The sequence below is a fragment of the Mobula hypostoma genome, chromosome 10, assembly GCF_963921235.1.
Source record: "Mobula hypostoma chromosome 10, sMobHyp1.1, whole genome shotgun sequence".
NCBI classification, from domain to species: Eukaryota; Metazoa; Chordata; class Chondrichthyes; order Myliobatiformes; family Myliobatidae; genus Mobula; species Mobula hypostoma.
Genome location: NC_086106.1, coordinates 61,223,041 through 61,240,078, shown reverse-complemented (window position 1 = coordinate 61,240,078; position 17,038 = coordinate 61,223,041). Strand labels below are relative to the sequence as shown.

The 17,038-nt window shown below is 39.4% G+C and overlaps 1 protein-coding gene across 1 annotated transcript in view; it reads right to left on the bottom strand.

Annotated features, from left to right (window-relative positions):
- Positions 1–236: 236 nt before the first annotated feature.
- Positions 237–17,038, bottom strand: part of LOC134353322 (5-hydroxytryptamine receptor 2A-like) — a 337,337-nt gene continuing 320,535 nt past the window's right edge. Inside the window, exons 4-5 of the mRNA XM_063061358.1 lie at positions 6,104–6,304; positions 237–1,531 (exon numbers count right to left, since the gene is read on the bottom strand). Of these exons, the coding sequence (XP_062917428.1) occupies positions 717–1,531; positions 6,104–6,304 (1,016 nt within the window). The 3' untranslated portion in view covers positions 237–716. The remainder of the gene's footprint in view (positions 1,532–6,103; positions 6,305–17,038) is intronic.

Genomic DNA, 17,038 nt, shown 5'->3' with positions numbered 1-17,038 from the left:
GATACAAATGATTTGTTAAGCCTAAACTCATTGCAGCATAGAGAATGAAAGTGAATTTATTGTGACATATACGATTCCACAGGGGTCTGATGGGATGGATGCTGAATGGCTATCTTTTCCACATAGGGCATTCACATTAGGCTGAACTTCCTCACCGTAAAGGCCCATTTAAGAAGGATATGAGGAAAATTTTCTTCTTATAAATGGTCACATGCTGTGGAAGCAGAGCCATTTTACATATTCAAGGCAGAGGTGTACAAATATGTGAACTACGAGGAAGAGCGTGTGAAAGTGATGTTGAGATCAAGATTATACAAGCCATGAACGGTTGGGCAAGCATGAAGAGGTGATTTACCTATTTCTGGTCCTGTTCCTTGTTCTCATGACCATTTTCTGAGCAATAAGTATATTTGTTCAACTTTTACTTGGGTTTCTTGCCTTGTAGTGTAGGCCATACAATACACAGGGTTTACAGCTTAGTAAAGTTCAGTCCAAAACACATGCAAATGACGGTCTAGTATGCTAGGCCACATATAACAGACTAACAGGCTGGCCTTCTAGGCCTCACATCAGCCACAGATAGGGGCCTAGCATATTAGGGCCAACATTACAACAACCAATGGCCTTAGATTCTATGCCACAATTTACATGCTCATAGCCTAGTTTGCTAGGCCAAATTAAATAGACAGCTGAAGATTTGGTATTCCATGTTCTATTTACACACAACTAACTTTTTCACTGATAATTATGCAGTTGTCTATAGAAGATACCGTAGATTCTACTGTCACATGTAGTCTTTCCTCAGGGGCACTAAGTCTGTTGCTCGGTGACTTATTTCCATTGTTTATGCTGGTCATTTCAAAATTCCTCTCATGTATTGCTGACATGGAGGCAGTAACAGTGAAGTGATTTTTGTTTCCTCCGTATTGACAGCAAATGTAATGGGAGAAGGCTCGGCGATAAGCTCCATTAAAGAGTGTATAAACCAATGGATTGACACCAGACGAGGTATAACCAACCCATACAAACACATTGAGGAGTTCTCCGATGATGCCTTCATTGCAGGAATTTTTGCAGATGACGAACAGGACATTAGTGATGAAGAAAGGACACCACATAACCACAAACAGGAAGAATACAATTCCAAGCACCTTTGAAGCCCTCTGTTCATTGCTAATTGATTGCATAGCCCCTTTCCAAAACAGTTTAGCTTCCTTACTTGAGGGTGACCTTGAAGTTTTCTCTGGCGTCTCTGATCTTTCTATCATTGCCGCATTTTCGGTTAAGTTCCCCTTTTTAAAAACATGCAAGTTTGTTCGCTTATGTTTTTGGTCACCTAGAAAGACACTGATCTGCTTCTGCAAAATCTGTACCGTCAAGCAGTAAGTAAAAACCATTATAATCAGTGGGATAAAAAAAGCTACAAAAGAGCCAACTAGCATAAAGCTTTCTTCATTAATAATGCAGCTGTTAACAATAAAAACCCTGGATTCATCTTCAAGGCCAATGACAAGGATTGGCATCGAAATACCTGCAAGAGATAATTGGAAGGATATAATGAAACAGTAGAATATTTCAAACAAACCATCTTAAATGAACATCAGATGAAAAGGAGAGAGGACAAGCATATGACAAGATGACTGGTTTATCCTGGGTGCTCCACCACCCATGATATAATCTGACTATTTGTTATATTTGTTCACACAGTGAATGGTAGGGCATTGAGGAGTGTGATAGGACAAGGGGATCTGGGAATATAGGTCCATAATTTGTTGAAAGTGGCACAGGTAGACAGGGTCATAAGGAAAGATTTTTGGCACATTGACCTTCATAAATCAATGATTGAGTACAGGAGATGGAATGTTATGTTGAAGTTGTATGAAATATTGGTGACCCTAATTTGGAGTATTGTGTGCAATTTTGGTCACCTACCTAAAGGAAAGATGTAAACAAGGTTGAAAGAGTACAGAGAAAACTTACAAAGATGTTACTGAGTCTGGAGGACCTGAGTTATAAGGAAAGATCGAATAGGTTAGGACAGTGTTCTTTAGAACATAGAAGATTGAGAGGAGATTTGACAAAGGTATACTAAATTATGAGGGGTGTATATAGGGGAAATGCAAGCAGGCTTTTTCCACTGAGGTTGGATGGGACTACAACCAGAGGTCATGGGTTAATGGTGAAAGGTAAAAAGTTTAAGGAGAACATAAGGGGAAGTTTCTTCATTTAGAGGGTCATGAGCGTGTAGAATGTGCTGCCAGCACAAGTGGTGCATCCAAGCTCGATTTCAACATTTAAGAGAAGTTTGGATAGGTACATGGATGGCAGGGATATGAAGGGCTAGAGCAGGTCAAGGGAAGTAAGCAGTTTAAATGATTTTGGCATGGACTAGATGGGCCAAGGGACCTGTTTCGGTTCTGTACTTCTCTGTGACTCTACATCCTCTCTTTTTCAAATTATATTCTTGTGGAAACATCTGGGCAGAATTCTTTCAAGTCCTAAGCTGCACAGGTGTTTCAGATTTGCCCCTTTTTATTTCATTTCTACTCCCTTGTTGATGCTTGTTGGGCACTTTGAGCAATAAAAGTGAATCTTATAACTTCCTTGCAAGTCTGCTGTGTCAACTCCTGAATTGGCAGGAATGTTGAATGCTGTCAGTTAATTCCAAATGGAAGTTATCCATACTGGTTCAGGAGCCTGATCATTGCAGTATAATAACAGTTCCTGAACCTGGTGGTGCAGACCCTAAGGCTCCTGTACCTCTTGTTTGACGGTAGTAGCAAGAAGAAAGTATGATCTAGATGGTGGGAGTCTTTGATGATGAAGACTGCTTTCTTGTGGCAGTGCTCCATGTAGACGTGCTCAATGGTGGGGAGGCGTTGCCTGTGATGAACTGGACTGTATCCACCATTTTCTATAGATCTGCAGAAGTTGTACAGCATCCCTGTTTCAGGTATTGAAATAAAATCTGAAAGGTCATATTGCAGTTACAGGTATATAAAACTTTGGTTCATGCCACATTTTGGAGTGTTTTATGTACTTCTGGTTGTTGTACCACAAGAAGGCTATGGAGACTTTGAAGAGGGTGCAGAAGAGCAGCACCATGATGTTAATTGGATTAGAGAGTATTAACTACAAGGAGAGGTTGGACAAACTTGGATTTCTTTTTCTGGAATGCTGAAGGCTGAGGGGCAATCTGCTAGAAGTGTATACAATTTTGAGAGGCATAGATAGGATACGTAGTCGGAATAATTTTCCTCAGGGTGGAAATGTCACATGCTAGAGAGCATAGCTTTAAGGCAAGAAGTGGGAACATTAAATGAGATTTACAAGCCATAACTTTTACACAGAGAGTAGTAGACTAGTAGTATATAACTTCACTCAACCCAACTTTGAACTAATTTGACAAACCTATAAACTCACTTACAAGACTTCACAACTTATGTTCTCAGTATTTTTTTTTTGTTTTTACAGTTTGTCTTCTTTTGCACATTGGTTGCTTGTCAGTCCTTGTTTATGTGTATTTTTTCATATATTCTATTGTATTTCTTTAGTTTCCTATAAATGCCTGCAAGATAAGTTAATGACGAGGTAGTATATGGTAACATACAGTTTTTGGACTTCGATAATAAATCTGCGTTGACTTTGACATTGACATTGATTTCTTAAGACCATAGCTCCCTGAAAGTTGTCACTTGCAGGAGCTATGGTCTTGCACCCTAAATTCCATTTTACATTAATGCTCCAAAGAGATGTACCATTTGCTGTAAACTTTCCTTTTATGTTTGACCTCCCAAATGCAAAACATTGTACTTGTCTGAGTTAAGCTCCAACTGCTATTTCTCCACCCAAATTTCCAACTGATTTGTACCCTTTAACAACCTTCCTTCTTATCAACAACATTGCCAATTTTTGTGCCATCTGCAACCTTACTAATCAACCCATCTACATATTCATCCAATTCATTTTTATCTATCATGAACAACAGAGGTCTCATCAAAGATGTTCATAGAAATTCAGTAGTCACGGACCTGCAGTCAGAATAAAACCTTTCCATCACTACTCTCTTTCTTCTTTCGTCAAGCCAATTTTGAAACCAGTCTGTAAAGTCATCATGGATCCCAAGTGTCTTAATCTTCTGGATCATCTTACCATGTGCAAAGCTTTTGTAAGGTCCATGTATACAACATCTATTGCCATATAAAGAAATCATCTTTGTCATCTTATAAAACTAAACCATCTTCCAAGCACAAAGCAATTCTGGTAGCCTTGTTTAAGAAGGGAGGAAGGCAAAAGCCAACAATTTTAGAATTAATTATTGATGAAATGCCTGAGTAATTGGAAATACATGATAAAATAGGGCAAATCTCGTTAAGGGGATATCATACCTGACAGACCTGTGAAAATTATTTGAGAAGGTAACACACAGATTAGACAAAGGGGAGTTGGTGGACGTTATTTACTAGAACTTTCAGAAGTTCTTTGACGAGGTGCAGCACACAAGAACACTAAAGAAAGTAAACTCATGGTGTTAGAGCCAAGGTATTCATATGGAGAGAAGAGTAGCTGACTGGCAGAAGGCAGTGACTGGGTACAAAGGGGAACATTTCAGAATGGCTACTGGTGATGAGTGGAGTTCTTTCGGGGTCAGTGCTGGGACTGCATCTTTTCACTTTTGTTACATACCTCATGGTATCTTGTGACTGTCTTATGAGCATGATGTAAAGGTCTTGCGGAGGTCACACGATGTAATTTTCGCGCCAGTGAGGTCACATGATGACCTGTTCTCAACAGGTATATAAAGGAGACCCCTGGTATGATGCAGTTACTTTTCAGTTTAGTTTTGTGTTAGTTACTCCGTATTGCTGCGTATTCGTCTTATGACACAGTTTCGTTTTAAAGTGGAGTTCTACTTTCTATTGTAAGTAGTATTGGAGAGTGAAGACCTTACCAAAGTACAGGAATTTGCAGAGTCGAGTAAAGCTGATATCGTTTGGTGGTTTTGGACAGGATCGAACTTTATTGAGTCTTCGTTCAAGAAACAGTGACCTGCATGCGATAACCTCTGCTAAAGTAGGAAAGGTTGTGCAGTGTCTATTCTCCAGAGGAAAAGGTCAGTTCCTTTAAACCGTTTTATTTCCATCGTTGTGAATCCTGTGGCCAAGGCAGGTTCCGGCTGGGATCAGCAATAACGTCACGTCTTCGAGGAATTCTTTACTTCAGGAAAGTCTCTAATTGATTGTATAAATCTCTCGGACTTTCGAATTTACCATTCTAAGAACTGTGTTCGAATTTACCACTTTAAGAGCTGTTTTCACATTTACCCGTTTAAGAACTGTTCCAGAGTTGCCGTATAGCAGTTAACTTCCGGTTAAGTTAGTCATTGAAATACATTTCGCTATCTTTGAGCAGAGTTTAATAAATGTTTGTTTGTTTTTATAAAACCTGACTCAATTCTATATTCATTGTTGCCGGTCACGTGACACTTTATACATTAATGATTTGGATGAAGGAACTGATGGCATTGTGGCCAGGTTTGTAGATGATAACAAGACAGGTGTTGTCATGGAGGCAAAGAATCTGTAGATGGACTTCGACAGGTTGAGATGGTGGTAGATGGATTACAGCATAGAGAAGTCTGTGGTTATGCACTTTAAGAATAAAGATGACAAAGAATGTTTTTAGCTAGAGGGTGGTGAATCTGTGGAATTCATTGCCAAAGGTGGCTGGGAAGCCATGTTATTGAGTATATTTAAAGTAGTTATGATTAATAAGGGCATCAAAGATTATGGGGAGAATGCAGAAGATTGGAGATGAAAAGGATAATAAATCAACCATGATTGAATGGTGGAGCAAACTCAATGGACCAAATATGCTCCTGTCTATTATGTTCTTATGGTCTTTACAGAAATGATTGGCTCTAGATAAATTGTCTGATTAGCGGTTCAAAATCAAATACAGAAAAAACGTAACTACCTGGAGCATGCAGTATTCTAAGTTCTATGTATGGAGTATTGAGGACGGATTAATTTGATGGAAAGCAGTGAGTCATTCATGGAAAGAAATAAGCAGTTACTGGTCTAGAAGAAAAAGCAATGCTTACCTATTGAAATGGTCCAGACTGCAGTGATTTTTATAATAGCTATGGTTCGTGAGTTGAAGCGGCTGCGCTCGATAGGATTCCGAATTCCAATATAACGGTCCAGTGATATTGCACACAGATGCATGATGGATGCAGTAGAAAATAGAACATCTAAATAAATCCAGATAGGACATAGCTTTTCTGGGAAAGGCCAGGTATTGTCTGAAACACAAACCAATCAGATTATATATACATATATAATCATGCTCTTGTGTACTTATTTAGCAATACAGCTCGGAGTAGGCCCTTCTGGCCTTTTGAGCCATGCTGTCCCAGCAACCCCACATGCCCCAGATTAACCCTAGCATAACCACGGGACAATTTACAATGACCAATTAATCTATCCGGTATGTCTTTGGACTGTGGGGAGAAACTGGAGCCCCAGGGGAAGCCCACACATTTCACAGGGAGGGAGTACAGAGTGTTTATAGAAAACTGCGGTGAAATTGAACTCTGAACTCTGGAACTCCCCGAGCTGTTGTAGTGTTGTATTAACCGTTATGCTATAAATATATACAAGAGTTTGTTAATCCCTCTGTTTTCTCCCCTCATCACTCCTTCTGTGAACTCTATCTGACTTATGGAACAGTTCAGACTTTGATCCAGTTAGAATACCCATGGAGTTGACTCATATTCTGTTTCTTATCCAGTTGTTACTCAAGTGAAAGCTCTGAAGATTTGCGGACCTGCAATAATGTGCCATGTTCAAAAAGATGGCTTTCAATGTGATTATAATACTGAGCTTTTGTATAGGATTTGTGAAAACACAGATTATGTACACTCCTGTGGAGGGAACCCATAGAATGATGTTTTGTATATTTGGAAACTGCAAAAAGCAAATTAATCAGAATCAGAAATTTGTTAACTTAGCAGCAGCAGTTCATTGCAATACATAATCAAGCAGAGGAAAAAAAAATAAATAATTTTAATAATAAATAAGCAAGTAATTCAATTACGTATGTTGAATAGATTTTTCAAAATGTGCAAAAAACAGAAATACTGTATATTAAAAAAAAGTGAGGAAGTGTCCAAAGATTCAATGAACATTTAGGAATCAGATGACAGAGGGGAAGAAGCTGTTCCTGAATCGCTGAGTGTGTGCCTTCAGGCTTCTGTACCTCTTACCTGATGGTAACAATCTCTGTCTAAAGCTTTGTTCACAAACGGCATCACTGAAAGGTATGGATTTAGAGAAAGTTGCCATTCCTTAAATGTTAAACAAATTTAACGAAATGTCATCAAGGTCTTCAAAATATCAGTCGCTAAAGGAATGAGATTCTTCACTTTTAACTTATTTTCCAGAGCATGATCACAATGTCAAAAGGTACTTCTCAACATGTTAGTGGATAGTATAAAGGTTTTATGAGCAATTACTTTTGCCAATAAAGCAAGTCCATGAAACGAGCAAGGTACAGATTGTTATTTTATGGTACAGTTCTTCTTTGCAACATTACTTGGTGATTTTCACAATAATAATGGAGTACACAATTCACTCAGGATTTTCAGAAAATTCTGTCACTGTTTTACCAAATTGAAGCTAAACTACCAATCCAAATGTCCACCATCCTTGGTCTTTCTTCCATACCCTTTAAAAGGAGCAGAACAAGAGTATACAGAGTATACTTGTTGAACCAGCAGTTGTCAGGCCTGTGTAGACAAGCTCATGAATTTGGACAGCTCTTCCATATCTTTGATCAATATTGAGGATGTAAAAAAATGATTTTTTACCACTGCAGCTAGCAGTAGACTGGAATCAAATCCAGCAGGTATTTAGAAAGAAAGGGGAAATGATGATGATATCATGCTCACCTGATGAATAGTTAACTTTTTCAAAAGTTAAAAAGAAAATACTGGAAACACTCAGAAAATCAGGCAGCATCTGTGGAAAGAAAAACAGTTGACAATTTGGGTTGTAGACCATTCATTAGGTATGAAATGTTACCCCTGTTTCTCTTTCCACAGATGCTACCTGACCTGCTGAGTGTTGCAGCATTTTCTGCCCCTACTTCGGCTTTCTAGCATCACCAGTTTATTGATTTTCTGATTGCCTGAACATACTCTTTTTGCCACTGTGCTTTCAATATCCCTGGAAGGTTTATAATAGGACTTCAGAATTCTTTATTATATCTTGCAGTCTCAAAAATCAAAACTTTAAAGATTGGCATGTTAAAAATAAAACAATTGAAAGCATGGGGACAGTTGAGTATCCATGAACAGACTACAAAACGAAACTCGGGATGAAGTTCACTATCAATCACTTGGAGAGAGAATCTCTGACAGATGCTGGTCTTTAAATAGATTGTGAGTGTTATGCTTTGTAACTTCAAAACAAACTAATTCAATGGAAGAGATGGGAGTTCGAAATATGAGTTTAACTTTGTGTTTACTTTAAGCGAGGTGCGCATGTGTCACATGGTAGCATCATTACAGATGCAATTCACGTATTTATACATAGTGCTCATAAAAAATTATTTACATAAACAAGACTGCTTAATCAACCAATATATGTACAAGATTACTCAAACATTACTGAAATATTAAATACACAACACTCCTCCCTACTTAGCTATAAACTCCCATTCAATACAGAACGCATTCCGACTATATAATACAAATACTATATACAGACATCCACAGCATAGCAAATTTTAAATAGTCACATTCATGCCTAAAAATTTAATGCTGTGGAGGATTTCTTACTCTTGTGGGATAATGTTTTCCTGACAAAGAGGATGACTCTGCTTGGTAGGCGAGACTTGTGGCTGTGAAACAATCTCAGGTTCTGGGGTTCCCTTATGTTGGGTGTAGGAGTTGATTCTGAGACTGCAGGAAGTGGCTGTGATAGCCATAGCCACCTTTCTTCTTTTTCCTTTTTCTTCTTCTAGCTTGTGCATCTTGATCTTGGGAAGATGTATTTAGTCCACTGGAGTAATCTCTTATTAATCCTCCTTTAAGATCTGATTTCTCCTTCTGGTTTCCTCATCCACATTATCTGATGAATCCTCTGTTTTTGTATCTACTATTGACTCCATTCATCCAGCTGGGCTTTGGTCTTTGCATCTACTTTTACAAGCAGCTTTTGTCTCCCAGTTGAAGTTCATGCGATAACCTTAATGTATGCAAAAAAGATTCTGGTTCTTTATGCTCACAAAGGCCAAATGCTTGCAACTTACTTGAAGCTACTCGAACATTCTTCCAGCTTAAAACCAAGCCACGTTTAGCAAATTCATCTCAGCACTGGTAAAAATGGAGGAACTGGGGCTTATGCTGCATATTTCGGCCATTCTGGGTGACCATGTAGACCTGAGACAGTGTGGGCTCTTTTCTGGTTTCCCTTTGGATCATTTCTGCCATGATAGGGAGACTTTCGATTTGCATTCGTGAGAAAACATCAAGAGTGTCTTTTTTTGTAATTTTTCTGGTATTTCCTTTTCCAAGGGTAAATGGGACAATCTTTCAGCATTTCCATGATTAGTCATCCTTTTGAATTCAATCTTGTAATCGTATTCTCCAAGAAACAATGCCCGTCTGTGCATTTGTGCTGCTGTTAGTGAAACACCCTTCAGTGCATTGAAATACTAGTGGTTGATGACCAGTAATGGGAGCAAACCCTCTCCCATACGAGTACTGGTTCAAATGTTCTACACCCCAAAACTGACTCAAGACCTCTCAGTCAATCTTTGCATCATTTTTCTCTGCAATGGTAAGGGAACGTAATGCAAAGTCTATGGAAAGGGAACGTAATGCAAAATCTATGGAGCGTTCATTTCTATCACTCATAACATGTGACATGACTGCATCTAAACTATAAGGTGAGTTGTTACAGGCAAGCTTCAGTGGATGATATGGATCATAATGGATCACAGTGCCTGACATCACCACTTCCTTTATTTTTTTGAAAGCTGCCTCACATTTTTTGTCCAAAGCCATTTCTGTTCTTTTTTATTATATAACTCTTAATGAGTCATTTAAAAGAACAAGGATGCTTAATCAACCAATATACATACAAGATTACTCAAATATTACTTAAATATTAAATGCACAACAGTGAGACTTAATAATAACAATGGTCATTCAAGGCTCCCTTAATTAGGACTTGTTCCCTTGGTTTAGAAAATATCCCTAGTTAATAAAGATGAGAGAGGATGAACAGGGAAATATAGAGTAATTAACTTAATATCTATCATTAGAAAATTACTAGAGTTAACAATAATTAAAAATCATTAAGAAGATATTAACTGAAACCCTTGTAAACTTACAAGGGGTGATTGATAAGTTCATGGCCTAAGGTAGAAGGAGTCAATTTTAGAAAACCTAGCACATTTATTTTTCAACATAGTCCCCTCCTACATTTACACACTTAGTCCAGCGGACGTGGAGCATATGGATCTTGAACCTCATCAGTTAATAACTCATCAGCGGTGATTGATAAGTTCATGGCCTATGGTAGAAAGAGATGAGCTATTAGCTTCAAATTTTCTGCATAATCAGTCAAAGAATTGGACTGCATGTGCATGTAACGAGAGCTATATAACTCATCTCCTTCTACCTTAGGCCACGAACGTATCAATCACCCCTGCTGTGGACATTTTCTGGAGGTCCAAGATCCGTATGCTCCACGACCGCTGGACTAAGTGATCAAATGTAGGAGGGGACTATGTTGAAAAATATATGTGCTTGGTTTTCTAAAACTGACTCCTTCTACCTTAGGCCACGAACTTATCAATCACTCCTGGTACTACTGATCAAGAAAGTCAGGAAGAGTTGGTCAGGTCTTATGAAACAGTTTTAACGTTTAAAGAGGTGACAAAAATAGAGAGCAGGAGAATAAATCAGGGCATGTGTTGATTGTCAGAAATAAGGTAATGTTATTATTGGTAAGTTGTGAGTAGCAGAGGCCCTGAACTAATACCACTACCAATCTTCCTCCACTCCCTGGTTTTTGTTGTGATACCAACTATCAATCCATTCTGATACTTTTCCTTTAACCTTACACGGGCGGGGTGGGGGGGGGACCTTGTCTATTTGTTTATCTAGAGGAGTTACATCTGCAATATTATTATTACTCCTTCAAAACATAAATTAATTTGGTTAAGCAAGACCTATGCTCTGGAAATCCATGTCTGCTATTGATTATCATACTTTTCAGATGTGTTGTTCTCTCCTTGAGTATGGAGCTTGTTGTTTCTACTGTCAATGTCAAGTTGTCTGGTTTACATATACTGTACAGGTTAGGTCACTGGTCTGAGTGCTACTGGTACCATGTAACCCAGTACTACCTGTCACATGGTTGGGTGGTCGGTGATTAAACTGGCTCCCCCACCAGGCTTGCCTGGTGAGGAGGGTGGCTAGACACCCTGCAGGATGAAAAACAAGACCTGTCAAAGGGCAGATGAACCCTCTCGTGGGGTCAGCGGCCATCTAGCAAACACGTGCCGTGAAGCGCGGAAAGGGCATCCCTTGCATCGAAGCTTGGTCTGGCCATTCACTGCAACAGAACTTCCCCCAGCTGTCTTGGACCCCACCATGCCGCTGGATCTGGGAGGGGATGTTGAAAGGGTGGGTCTGGACCTGTGCAACCCCTACTCACCTAAAATGCATTCACGCACACGCTGTTCCTTTCTGAGGAGTGGGGTACCACCCCACTAACTGACTGAAAGGAACCATCATCATCCTATAGGATGGATAGCCAGAGAGAGAAAGAAACTGTACAGTATATCCTTCTTAAAAATATGAGTACATTAGCTCCCACAAGCTTTTGAGCATTAAATCTTTTCCTAACTAATTATTATGAGTAGTAATGCCTCTGTCTCTCTTCAGAACATTTGAATCCAGGGATTTATCTTCAGGAATTTATTATTTTATTTTATATATACAGTATATATATATATATATTTCCTCTTTCCATTTTAAGTACACTTACCATATTACTTATCTCAACTTCTAATGTCATACCCACCTGTTCTATCTCACAAAAGTGAAATAATGACAATATTTCTGCCACATCACTGTCTTGTATTCATTCAACACTGTTTCATCCATGTGCATTAGTTACTAATATCTGTTAATTTGTGTTCATTTATAGTGCTTAAAATTACAAATGCCTTTGCTTCATTGGCATGCATGATATGCAACCCTCTTTCTCATTATTTGTTATTTTTGATATACTAACGACAAATATTAACAGGACATGTACAGTAAATGGCAAAGTCCTGAGGACTGCTCATGTACAGAGGACTTGGGGTTCAAGCTCACAGCTCCCTAATAAATGGTAAAGCAGATGGTTACTTCACTTTGGAATTTACCAAAGAAACAGAACACTAAAAGAGTAATATGGTAATTGAATTTAAAGTGGAAAGTATTTTAAGGAAGTGGATACGCACATAAAATTTCCACTTGTAGAGAAGAGTATTATCAGAAAACATCAATATGGTATTATCACCAAGAACTCCCTATAAACTGAATTCCCTAGATTTATATTTCCCATCAATATGAAGAATTTAGAATAAATTATTTTATCCAGAATGGTGAATAGATGAAACACAACTATAATGAGTGGTTGAGTGCGCATTTTAGTGCACATGCGCAGGTCGTGCATGCAGCCTGGTACAGCCGTTCCGATCTACTCTTATTTTCATCTTCTTACTTTTTATTTTACGTTATTTTTTGGTTTTTTTTCTCACGGTAACACGTCGAAGCTGTACCCTCTCTAACATGCTGGTAGAGAGAGTTTTATTTGGGTTTTCTTTAGCGCTGGAAATGGTTACATCCTGACACGTGGGACAAAAGCAAGGTCACATTGTGTATTTCATGGACCAGCAAAGACCGGCCGGCTTAGCGAACGGAGCGGTGGACACCCCTGCTGAAATCCGGAGGAAAACACACAGAGGGGGATCACAAAGCGAGGAAAGAGGACCAGGTCGAGACAACAGAGACTTTTGGAGAAGAGGAGTTTGGTGGGTAATACCGTTCCAGCTGACCGGAAGTGCACTGAGAGTGGTAAGCGTGAAGGGGGTTCGGTGCTTACTGTTCTGGCTAACAACGGATGGTGCAATCCGGGGTATATTACGGTCGAGGAACGTGTTTGCAGACTGGATATTGAACTTTTTACTGTTGGACTTCAGCCACATTCCACCGTGATACAACACTTGGCGGCACGGGAGGTCGTTCCTGCCTGTGGCCATCAAACGTGCAGCTCCTCCCGTGGAGGGTCAGACACCCTGAGCCAATAGACTGGTCCTGGACTTACTTTCCATCTGGCATAGTTTGCATTTTGGTGTTTGATTGTTGGGGTTTTTTGTATTGCTATATTTATGCTCTATTCTTGGTTGGTGCGGCTGTAACGAAACCAAATTTCCCTCGGGATTAATAAAGTATATCTATCTATATATGAGATGAATGGTAACAACAGTTAAAGGAATTATACAATACTATAAGAATGAAAGGATTAGAGGGGTAAATTGATTGATTTTGATAAAGGAAGATGTGATGAGGCTTGAGGGAGTTCAAAATGGTTGGGTTGAATGACTAGTTTAAGTGTAAGTAAATGTGAGGGCATCCAATTAGGAACAAGACGGATGTTAGGACTTAAAGGGTTAGAGAGACTATGCCCTGAAGAGTGAAAAGTTATAAGAGGTAGTTTCTAGGAGATTTAGAGATCTCTAGATATTGATCACACAAATCTTCCAGTAAAATGGTGCCATTAAGTGGCAGTATTTTGCATGCAGTTCTGATGGGAATCATCAAATATTCCAATTTAGGACTATTGCAGCTGAAATCCACAATCACAACCAGGGGCACTTCAGCAAGCAGTATTGCTTTAAGATGTTTTAAAAAATCTATCGACACTCAAAATTGATGATCTTGGGTTGTGAGAGCAGTTCCCCTTGAAGAAAACTGAAGTAGGTATGCCACATGGTCTACAGGTACAATTGAAACACAAAAGTTTCTAACTACATTGCTGGTGGACGTACAGCCTCTAGAAACTAGAGTTGAAGATCTCAGAGCAAGATTGTTCTGGATTGCTCAGGCAGGCACTGCAGGAACTGAGCAATCCCAGTCACCTTGAAGAAGTCTCTGAACAACTGCCATCAACATATCATCTGTGGAACTAGAGGAGTCAACACACTTGGCCACTGTTGTTCCACCATCTAGAACACTTACAGTGCCATCCCACACCCACACTTTTGAAAGTCTGATCACTTGGCTGTACTTCTACTCCCAGGGTGTAAACAGAGACTAGTGACAGCTGTACCAGTGTTGAGAACCAAGAAGGTATAGTCAAGGGAAGTGGAGGAGCCTTTACAGGACTGCATTGAGTTGGTGGACTGTACAATACTCTGGGATTCTTCTTTGAGCCTGATTGATTATGGCACAGTTGTCACCAACTTCACCGAAACTTGTGTGGATGACTGCGTGCCTTCAAGAATATAAGGGAAATTGCTAAAACCAAAAGCTGTGGATGGACTAGGAGATTCATAGTCTGCTGAGGTCTAGATCTGTGGTATTCAAGCCTGGTGATCCAGAACTATACCAGATGTCCAGGTACAGCCTATGGAAGACTATTTTAAGGGCAAAAAAAAACAATTCTAAAGTTATAGACAGAAATGGATGCACATCAGCTCTGGTAGTGTTTGCAGGCCATTAATTCCTATAAAGTAAAACATAACATCATGAATGGCCATAATGCTTCATTCCTGGATGAGCTCAACACCTTTATGCATACTTTGAAAGTGAGAATAAAACTACACCTGTGTGAATCCCTGCAGTTCCTGTTAACCCCGTGATCTATGTCTCAGAGGCTGATGGCAAAACATCTTTCAAGAAAATGAATATATATATATATATATATATATATATATATATATATAAAAGAGATATAGGGATAAAAGATAGAGAGAGAGAGAGATGGGGATAGAGAGATAGTGAGGTAGAGAGAGAGAGACAAAGAGAGGGAGATGGAGAGAGAGGGAGAGAGAAGGAGATAGAAGACACATGGTTTTCTCCAGCAGAATGGCATGGTTTAGTGCAGGGGTTCCCAACCTTTTTTATGCCATGAACCCATGGACCCCTACCAATAACAGAGAAGTCCATAGACCACATGTTCAGAACCCCTGGCTTAGTGATTGTTTGATAAGCATTATTTTCTTTATTTACTATTTTATTAACTTTTTTCCTTTATTTGTTTTAGTCTTGATATAACTCAAATAATATTATTTCTTGTAACCTTTAACACATATACACTGCCTCCTTTGTTTGTGGGTATCTCTTGCTGCTGAAACAGAAAAGAACAAGGAACACATTTTTAAATATTTTCATTATGTACAGATGCTGCCTCACAATTCCAATGACCTGGATGCAATCCTAACATCGAGTGCAGTTTTTGTCCCTGTGTTTTCTTCCATTCCCTCCCTCATTCAAAGGTGTATAGCTTGTTAGATTCATGGCCACTGTAAAATGGCCCCAGTCTGCAGATGAAGAGTCCAGTTCAGGGTGGGGGAGATGTTTGGAGTAGGTGTCGCAGAACATAGATTCAGTGTGTCCAAAGGGGCTATTTTCAGTGTTGATTCTCTTTATGATTGTAGGTGAATTTTGCTGAATCCCTCAGCAATCTTTTTAAAAATTTTCTTGGACCAGTATACTTTCAATGTCTCATCACCTTCCCATCTCCCCACCTCTGACGTGTTGGGAAGTCTCAGTACATGAATTCATCATGGTGACTGACCTTTTCCTTGTGAATGGTGTGGTGCTGTTTATCCTGTTAAATTACTTCGATGTTTTCCTTAAATGGAGGGATAAAGAAAGCTCAACTGTACTCTGAGTCACCTGTACATCAGCATTTCAGCATGTCATAGAGTGTGGCATTGTTCTCTATTTGGTAACACTTTCAGTACACTGGATGAACTCAGCAGGTTGGGCAGCATCAGTTAGAAACGATGAGTCAACGTTTCGGGCCGGAACCCTTCGTCAGGACTGAAGAACGAAAGATGGTGAAGGATTTGAAGAATGCTTGTAGCTTCAGTTGAAAGACCATAATTTTAAATTCAAAGGGGTGGGGGAGGGGAAGCATTGACGTCATAGCCCTGAAAACAATGGGTAGTAGAAGAAGGAGGTGGAACCATGAGGGAGCTGGGGGAGGGGGTAGAGTGAAATAGGGATAGAGGAAGGGAGGGGGAGGGAATTACCGGAAGTTGGAGAATTCTACGTTCATACCAAAGGGCTGGAGACTACCTAGACGGTATATGAGGTGTTGCTCCTCCAACCTGAGTTTAGCCTCATTTAGTAGAAATGTTGCAAGCCTATGTCTCATTTCGAAGTTCCATTGAACCTGTTTCTTTGAGGGCTCCTATACCATTCAGGCTAACCTTTCTGCTTTCCTTTTTCACCAGTGCTCTGTGCTGAGTCCTCTCTCCTGAGGCACGGATTTCTATTGAAATTTGAAATGGGAAGTTAGTATCAAAATCATTTTTGCAAAATTATCTAACTATAAGTGGATAGGTAACTCAGCATTATTGTCCTTATCCAGACCAACATCAGTAGCACTGACAACCTACTTCTACTCAAATGGGTAGGTCATATCATGCCAGATAACAGACTCTCAAAATTGATACCCGACTCCAATTTCTGTTATGAGAAATGATTTTCAGAAGAAATAGTGAAAAGGCATCTTCAAAGCCTCCTTGAAGACATATGGAAATCCCCAGTGATGGGGATTCTGCAAATTCAAACCCACTGGTCCTACACCCATTTTTGAGCCACAGTTTTCTGATCTTATTGAGCCTGTGCCAACTTGCACATAGCTTGGGTAATAACATAGAGATTATTCCCTTTTTGGTTCTCTGTTTTAATTTAGTCCCTAGCTGCTCAAATTCACTCTGGAAGACCTCTTTCTTTGTT